The following is a 9724-nucleotide window of genomic DNA, read 5'->3' on the forward strand; positions in this document are numbered from 1 at the left end:
TGTTTTTCAACCTTTTTTGTGCCACGCCATGGCACACTTTTGACACTTAAAATGTCCCACGGCACACTAACTAACTAACTAACTAACTTCTGTGTGAAGAAAAAATAAACATACCATAGCCTAAAATTTCAAATAATACACAGATATAGCCTTATTATGGCTTCTATGCAAGACCTGCTCAATAAAACAAGCGCCCTCTGTTTCATTTGTAGGTGACAATATCTAATTTAATTGTTGTTATGAACTGGATATGTGATGATTCTGTGAATACTGGATATGGGGGGGCCCCGTTGTACAATGCCTGCATACCACAAATAGTGCAATCATACAATCAATGAGAGCATGTGGTTATAAATTCTTTGATGCAACAGTTGCTTTTCTGGACCAGTGAGTGACATTGTGGCAAGTTTCTGCGGCACACCTGATGATCCCTCACGGCACACTAGTGTGCCCCGGCACAGTGGTTGAAAAACACTGACAGTTCACAGTGCCAGACCCTGTAAATTATGAATTGCATTACTTTGACTATTCAGCCGTTTACTCAAAGTTTGACTGTTTATATGTTTTCTTTTAGATCATCCTTAGATTGAGCCTGATTTAAAAAAAAAAAAATAAAAAAAAAAGTGTCTGCCACACCAAGAAAAAAAAAAGTATATTGGGTAAGAATTATGGGCTAAACCTGTAAAACAATTTAAATGTAGATGTTAAGGTTTAGATTAAGCTTTAGAGATTTCATATGGCTGATGCACTTAAATGACTTTACCTTACTTACATTCACAGACAGGTTCACTCACTAGTAGGCTACACGTGAAGCTGAATAGTGTTTATTTGTTAAAAATATCATTATACATAACCGTTTTTGGATGCAATTTCTGTTAAATCCTGATACAAATCTTTTCTCGTAATGAAACTGGGTAACTCATAAAATACGTAAGACATGGAATTCATTGAAATTCTAACAGTACGCTGTGAACTGAATCATAAATGCACAACACATCTGTCATAGAAAAGTGTAGAAGAAGCATCTCATATTAATCATTTCACTGCTAGTATGTACATGTTTAAGGGAAAAAAATCAGAATATTCAAGTAAAACCTGAAACGGAACAGTTATTAATATACTTCATTCATCTTAGAAGGTGCAACAAGCAATGTTGATGACATCAATGTACATATGGCAACTTCTTGCACACAGCTATTAACACTGATAAGAACATGAATATGTTCATCTGCAATAATACAAACATTAGTTATTACTGTAAGCTTGAATGTACCAGTGCCAAACGATACAGGACTTGCACTGAGCTATACAGCAGTGTGGGTATAATTAGGTTCTAAGAGTGTGAACGCACATAGACAAGAAGTTGCCTTACTAATAATTCTGCACATTCCACTTTACACAGCTTTTGTACTGAATTAACACTAAAATAAGCATACCTTCCTTCTCCAGCAACCTCCCCCATCTAAGCAGGAAAACAATATCAACAAATCGAGAAAAATAAATACTCTCTGAGTCTGACGTCACACTGGTCAAGACGTTTAAAAATATAATCTATATTATAATCAATATCTTGCATAAAAAACTGCATCCTCTGTTGACTGAGGTTGTTAGTGGGCATTGGACATCATTCGGACTAAAGCATTTGAAGCATGGCATACTATGTTAGTGGTCAACAGACATATACTCCACAAAGCGCATATGAACTCAAGAGCAAGGATGGCTACACAAATACAACTTTTCTCATAAATACCTGTAGTACTGAAGAGTGATTATTGTGTTTATCCTGTTGTTAAGCCTGATGGCATAGACATACACATGTAGGCTACTGTAAAGGAGCATGGCTTCTGTGACAGGAGCATATGTTATCCCTGGAGTGGTTTCAAGAGATGCTCGCTTGCTTTCTCTCTAGTTGAGGTGCAGTGTTTGTACTATAATGGAGAGAGACACTCCCCCATGTAAGTAAGCAGGCTTGTAGTAAGTAGCTCTAGCCTGCTGTGAAGTAGTCCTTGTTCTCTCTTGTCCATCTTCATTTCATGTGAACACACCGTTGCCGTAGCCATACCGGGAGACACGACCACAGGGTCATGGACCAGGGACGGGCACAGCGTGTAGCCTGAAACAGTCGAGAAGCCGTCAGTCCACCCAGCCTGTCCCAACTTCTGCATGTTCAGGCAAACTTCTTCTTGGTTGCAGTGAAGCGTTCCATGTACTAAAGTGGGAAAGATCAGCCACGGATAAGAAAAATAGAAGGAAAGGGTTTGGAGTGTCTATGTGTCACACAGGGCTTATTCGTGAAGACAGAAAATAATTTGTGATGGTTAAAACATTATGGATATTTTGCTGACATTAATGCCTCATGACATAAAAAACAACAACAATGGAATTCAAGCATCCAGAAGAATTCTGAAGTAAAACAGTACGGGATAAAACCCAAATCAATTCAGTAAAACTACAACATGTACTGTAAATGCATATCAACATATCCATAAATCTTTTTCAATGCTCACACTGCAGATCCAGCGTCTGGTCAGAAAGAACGCTCAGGACTGCTGTAGGTCTACTCTGAGAGATCCCTCACGGCCACAAGTTCACCGAGTTGTGGCTGATCTGAGAGCTGCCATGCTATGCTATGCTATGCTATGCCATGCTATGGTAGACACCTGGTGTCTGGATTGAGAGACTGCTCAGGAACTCTGAACTGATAAGAACAAACTAGCATGAGGATCTGTGGCTTTCAAAAGTCCACCGAGCTGCTGATCTGTGCTTCCAGTGCTCTCCACACTGCCAGATAGGCTACCGGGTTCGTCTGTTCAATGTCACCATGCTGTGCGCTGTTCACACAAAGAGAAATCATTGCCCATGGATATATTCAGTTGGTTAAATTTAACCAATGGACTCATTATCAAACAATGGAAAAAATCCATAGGTTAAATGTATTATACCTTGTGTTTCACTTGTGAAAAATGCACCATATAAATAAACACTTAGATCTAGGCTACTTACTTACTTACTTACTTACTATCAAGGTAACCAGCCATCTACAGAATCACATAAGTGCTAAATGCTACAGTGACTTCCTAAATAAAATAAGCAAGCCAAGATTCACCTTACTAAGATAATGACCTCTGCTTGGCAGAACTGAAGTTCTTCACAGTTAACATAATACACACACGTCATGAAACATGAACTTCACAACAAACTAATGTAGGTTGACAGCAAATCACACTGAGCTTGTTATGTTTACCGCTCAGGAGACATATGACTCCAGATTTCAAACACTCTGATATTATGACAGGAAATTAAAAACAAGAACTGTCTGATCCTTGCCTACGCTTAATCCTAATCTTATTTTTAAACGCCACTGCGTCACATCCAGTGAACCTTGCATTGCAAAAAACATCTGAAGACTGCATTCCAAAGTTGGCATTGCACAAATGGGATAATGAGACCGTTCTGGAAAATAAGAACTATTTCTGAGCCTATTGCAGGCGGTCTATGATGAAGATTAAATGAAAGCAATGAAAATAAATGTGGCCTAGTTTAAGCCTAGTCCAAGAAGAAATTAAGATACATAAAGGGTCGAATGGACATTTTACAATTAGGCCATCACAATAGTAATAGGTTACCTCTCTAGTACTGGAGAGACATGGGACTCTCATTTTTTTTTTTATATATATATTTTTTTGGCTTTTTGTCTTTTTATTTGGACAGGACAGTGGAGAGTGGCAGGAAGCAAGCGGGAGAGAGAGATGGGGTGGGATTGGGAAATGACCGCAGGTCGGATTCGAACCTGGGTCCCCGTGGGCACTCGGACCCGTATATGGTACGGGCGCTGTAGCCTGCTGCGCCGCTGCGCCACTGCGCCCCCCCGGGGACTCTCATTTAAAGTGTAAAGTCTAAAGTCTAACTAAAGCTTATTTAATAACTTGGCAAAATCCATTTGCTCATGTAATAACTTGGGCAAGCCTTTGTGCATAAACATTGGTGAGAGACAGGTCAATGCTTCCATATGTACACAACAGCTTTAGTTTATGCAATTTGCCTGTCATTTAAATGATGGCCCTTGATGTTCTTCAATGTAATTGAACTGCTCTATGCAAATTTCTTCAGATATTAATTTTGTTTATTTGCATAAAATAACTGTTAAGCTCATAGGGCCCTATCATGACAGTCAAAAGCGCATCGTCACTCGTCAAAAGCTTATTCAAATTTAGTAGGATGTCCAGTCCACATTGGGAGGGTTTTCGTTTAGTAGGCTATAGCCCTCACGCATTTGCACTCCTCTATTATTTGAACTCATTGGCAAAGTGAAACTAACTTCACCATGGTGTCAGTCAACGACAAGACAGTTATATGCAGTTACTTTCACTACTGACTGACAATCGGTTAGCCTACCATCGAAAACATAGGCTGGAAAAAGCAACACTTACCCTAATATTGCTCAAATGACTGAATAAAACAACATTTATCCTGCAGAGGAGTTGCTTATATCTTGTCACAGTGCGTCTTCAGCTGTGCTCCATACGTGTCTCTCGCCTCTCCCCTAATCACTTTTAACTGTTACCAATTTGCAAATGATGGTGAATAACTACTCATCATGAGATGTACAGTATTTTGTAATATCTTTATTCTAATTAGGCCTATGTTTCCCATTGTAATCGTGCAATTTGTAATGTTTTGCATGGACGTGCACTGGTGTGTATTCATGAATGATAGAAGGATGGTGCGTGCCCCTGCCAATATGACTGTTGACAATGTGCTCTTAAAATAACATATAAACAACTCGCCATAGACTTCTGACCAGGTGTACAATAGCGATTTTTAGACAATGTGCCAGGTCACTCCCTAGGTTGTTAACTGCCACACCCCTGGGCGCATTGTTTAACAAATAAATGTGCAAAATAAGGAATTAAACTTTGCGCCGGGTGGAAAACGAGTTTTACGCCATGCGTCAGGGTGCAAAATACAGCCCATAGTCACATGCTGGAAAACAATGCAGAAAAACTATTTCTGCACCAGTTGTTCACCTGTCAAAGTTCTGTTTAATGACGAACAAGGACAACAACAACAATGAAATCCACCCCAGCAAATACATCTGTGTCCCTTAGTCAGAGGGGATATTCATATCCACCCTCTCTTACCTTGTCGTAACCCTCAAGGTCGCGCATCATCTTGACTTCAAAGAGGTTGCCCTCCAGAGAGAGCAGGGACACCTGGGAGTCGGTGAGGATGGAGATGGGGATGGAGGTGAGCTCCAAGCAGTTTTCCTCAAGACGCAGCACTTTCAGCCGCTGACAGCGCGACACCTCTGGGGAGACCATGGAGATCTGACAGAGAAGAGAGAGAGAAGAGAGAGAAGAGAGAGAGAGAGAGAGAGAGAACAAGAAAGAGAAAGAAATAAGTATCAGACAGACAGACACATTTTCAAACATGTACACAGACACAAAGCCAAGTGTTCTGCTCAGAAACCTGCACACACAGATACGTACGAGACCAATATGATTACATGTGCCTTTATCCTTCCTGTTCATAGGCCAATGACTCAGCTGCTATGTTCGTACTTGTACGTGTACATGCAATATACAAAGAAAATAGTATGTTTAACATCATATATTTTGGACTATTTTTTAACTGCAATTTTAAATTACCTCATACTTCCTGCAAATATGTGAGCCCCAATCTTAGCCCACAGTGCATGCAGAAGATGGTGATCCATTTGATCTGAGAACTCCACATAAATAGGAACTACAATTTGTGGTTTGGTTAGATGCCACTTTCCCTTTTAACTCTGCCTTGCTGGTCACACCCTTTCACTTGCAGCAGGCTCATGTGTTACAGTGCAGCATTTATCAAGGTAGTTTGTGGCGTCAAATCCAGAAAGAAAATTGATTCTCTTTTACATAAATACTTATTATATGCTATTCAATCACACTGATATAACCTTTTAAATATTACAAATAGCGCCACTGTGCAAAATCCCATGGAATTTACAGCTATAAATACAACTTCCAAGGACCTTAAGAATGGCAAAATTGAAACAAAAAAAAAAAGTTATGACAAAAACAACAGACAAGCTGACGATCCACTAATCCCCTCTCACCTGGTTCTGGTTGAGGTTGATCTCAATGGCCTGCAGTTCGGCCACTTCCGCAGGCAGGGCCTGGATACGGTTCTTGGACACGTCCAGCACATCCAGGTGACGCAGGGTGCCCAGGCCACCGGGGAGCTCCCGCAGCTGGTTGCCCGAGAGGCTGAGGGTGCGCAGGGCCTTCAGTTGGCCCACGCAGGCTGGCAGAGTCTGCAGCTGGTTGCCGTTCAGAGAGAGGGTCTCCAGCTTCTTAAGCTTCCCGAGTTCACTGGGCAAAGATGCTGTGTGCACAGCCAGGAGGAAAAGACAGATACACAGTGATGATTGACCGACCAACCACAAATTCCTATGGCAAACATAATTCATCATTTTACTGTAGTATAGTTGACAGGGAACACAAGGTATGTGCATTAGGAAAACGACCATAACAATTATGCATCAATAATGCATTGCACAGAAACCCTTTCAGGAGGGGGAAGTAAAAACAACATGAAGTGCATGAAGAAAGAGAAAAATCAATGAGGAAATTTCTCAATTCCTTCATTCAGATGTGGATTTTTGACTCACTTAGCTTATTTGCGTTGATGGTAAGACTCTTTAAGTGTAAAAAATTTCCTATGAATGGAGGCAGCGCCTCTATCTTGTTATTCGAGAGGTCGACAGTGCGCAGGTTCCCAGTCAACCTTTGAAGCTCCTCAGGAAACTGTAGACAAAAAATAGACAATAGACAAAAAAAAGTTTGAGAGGCTATGCAGTGTACAGTACACGATACACCTTCATGGTCACAGCTGTAATAAAGATGAATAAGGCGTCCTTATGCTGATCAAGGGCAATATAAATCAAGGATTCACATATTGATTTGCTACAAAACAAGACAACCTGCATGGCATTGAAGTCATTAATAACAACACCTACCTCTGGGAGACCTTTGCCAGTCAGCTGAAAGACGCCAGTTTTCTGGGACGTTTCCAGGTGTGCTTTGAGCGCACTGTTACCCATTTACTGCTTATATCCGCTGGTGCGGCCCTCGCTGAATAGATTTTGAGATCAATTTGCAATGAGTCCACCAGAAGCTTGAGCCTTTATTGGCTTGGGTATCTCCTTTCAAGCTTTTGGTCTTCACGTCTTCTAGGTTTTTTCAAATCCTATTTACAAAGAGGAAACAATTGAAAGACCATTATACGCATATTCATACACATTCACGGCAAGCCAGCAACAGTATTTCCATGCGTAATTTACATAATTTGAGCAACACACCACTGAGTTCCTGACTCATTCTGCTCTGGGGCGTCATGCTGTACTCTGCAGTGAGCTAACGCTCAGCAAGTTGGCAGCCTGACGTGTAATTTCTCACATTACATTTAGGCTACTCACGATATCTCATTGACGTAATAACTTTATTGCATTCATCCACGTTGTGCGCAACGTTACATTCATGAAATACACAGAGGCTGAATTGACAACTCCCTGGATTTGAGTTCATAATCCCTCACTTACTGTATGCTTCCTGTCATAAACAACCCGGATTAACAGACAAACATCACAATGCAAGCAACGATAGATGTTCAGAAACATACGAATGAATATCGGTAAACTGTAAACTCAACTATAGCCTAAAAATGAACGATAGCTAGCTTGTACTTACTTGATGGCTTCGTGGACTACTGCCAGCGTTGTTGCTAGCTCGCTAGCTAGCCAACATAGGACAGATAGACAGCAGCTACAGAAAAGAGGCTTGATAGAACCAAAGTTGAATGCTTATCCAACATTTGCTAAGTGTTTCTTCATCTCCAAGGCAAACCCAAACGTTTAGGTTATTTCTCTAAAGCAATACAATTAGAAACCGTTTACAATAAACTTAAAAACTGTCAGCTCGATGTCTCACAGTACCAAACGGAGGTGACATAAACCAGTTATGATATACTGAGAATATTCAGCTCCACAACGCTTGGTGGCAGTAAATTTCATTCTGTATCTTTAATTATATGCAACACTCACTCACTGGTTAACCCAGCGTTTCTCAAACTGTGGGTCGCGGAGACATGCCAGGTGGGGTGCGAACTGACGTGAAAAACAGGATTTTTTTAATTTATTTTTTTTATCTGTAGCCTGGGCCCAGGTAGCACCCGATGCGCAATGGACGCACTGTGCTATTCACAGGGAAGCGCTCGTGTCAAGGCAGCTTAGTTAGTCCCGACCTACATGAGATTTTGAACGTTGTTGTGAGTGGTGAATTTCATCAAAACCCGGCCCTTAAAAGACCAAGCGCGTCTATTCTCCGCACTTTGCGAAGAGATGGTAGCTGACTAAAAGACTTTACTGTTTCACAGCGAGGCAAGGTGGCTTTCCCGAGGTAAAGTGCTGTCGCGCGTGTTTGAGCTCCGAGTCGCCTCTTCTTGGAGGAAGAGCGCTTGTTTGAATCTGCAAGAACGTTCACTAATGAACATTTCTTAACGAAGCTGGCCTATCTTAGCGATATATTTGATATATCTTAGCGATACATTTGAGTTAAATGTCCAGTTACAAGGCAAAGACAAGCACCTACCTCACCTAGCAAATAAGATTACTGCATTCACCAAAAAAACTTGAGTATGGGAAAGGCGCCTCGATCGCGACAGTATTATAGTATTATAGTAGGCTATAGTATTATTTCTGAGCGAAATCGCTGAAACGTCTGATTGGGAGCCACTCTTGTGATCCCATGTATTAAACAGTAGGCCTACATCACATCCCTGCAAAGTTTATTTCAAAATAAATATTTCCCAACCAGCAGTGTTCAGTATGACTGGATTATGGATCCATTTAATGCAGCATGTTGGTATTTCATTGAATATATTGTACAGTTCTGTAAAATGGCCTATGCTTCCTAATATGTTGCTGGAAAATAGAAATATGTGTGTTACAGTATGTATTTATTTATTATTATATCTACAGCACCAGCTGATTTTAACTCTGTTGAAGAGGATATATTTAGAACTTGTCGTTATTTCAATAAATTTGACAATTTTAAGCTTGACCTACCACTTTCTTAGAGCGATGAGGGACAGGTGGGGTTCGAGAATGCCCCCTTGATCAAAGTGGGGAATGTAAGAAAAAGTTTGAGAACCACTGGGTTAACCCAACCCTTATTAAACATTCTCTGCCTAACTCCAGATAATGTCTAATGCTAACTCTAATGTGTGCACTCATGGTGAAGTGTAATAACATGGTATGATATGGTAATGATAAAGTACATTTAGGCTACTACACAGCTTCCAGACTACGATAATTCCTTTTAAAATTACCATGATCTCAGGTCTCTTTGTACAACGTTGGGTGGGAACTACTGTAAAGTAAGATTTTAGAGACATAAAAGCTGAGGAAGCAGGCCACTTAACTGAATTGAATATATGTTCTGTAACTTGTAATTGTAATTTGTAGGCTACACAACATGATTTATGAAAGTAAAACAAGATAATCTGTTATTAGATACACACGTTTATTGTGATTCCCTTAATACTTTATCAGCTCTCAACTAAAATGAAATGATCAAACAATCATTCAAAATAATGGAAATGCTGTTAACATAGGCTACAACAGAGTTAGTAAGTTAATCACCTATCTGTAGCCTAATCTGTTGAAAACATGACTCAAAGA

At 40.4% G+C, this 9724-nt stretch overlaps 1 protein-coding gene across 1 annotated transcript; it reads right to left on the reverse strand.

Moving 5' to 3' along the window:
- Positions 1 to 808: 808 nt before the first annotated feature.
- On the reverse strand, positions 809 to 8018 carry lrrc57 (leucine rich repeat containing 57). The gene is made up of 6 exons (XM_042073016.1): positions 7734 to 8018; positions 7004 to 7233; positions 6656 to 6791; positions 6101 to 6369; positions 5142 to 5327; positions 809 to 2209 (listed from the first exon to the last, which is right to left on the reverse strand). Exons 2-6 carry the CDS (start codon positions 7085 to 7087, stop codon positions 2168 to 2170), a joined length of 717 nt encoding a protein of 238 aa, XP_041928950.1. The 5' UTR covers positions 7088 to 7233; positions 7734 to 8018; the 3' UTR covers positions 809 to 2167.
- Positions 8019 to 9724: the final 1706 nt, after the last annotated feature.

Source organism: Alosa sapidissima, chromosome 19 (assembly GCF_018492685.1).
Source record: "Alosa sapidissima isolate fAloSap1 chromosome 19, fAloSap1.pri, whole genome shotgun sequence".
Classification (NCBI taxonomy): Eukaryota; Metazoa; Chordata; class Actinopteri; order Clupeiformes; family Clupeidae; genus Alosa; species Alosa sapidissima.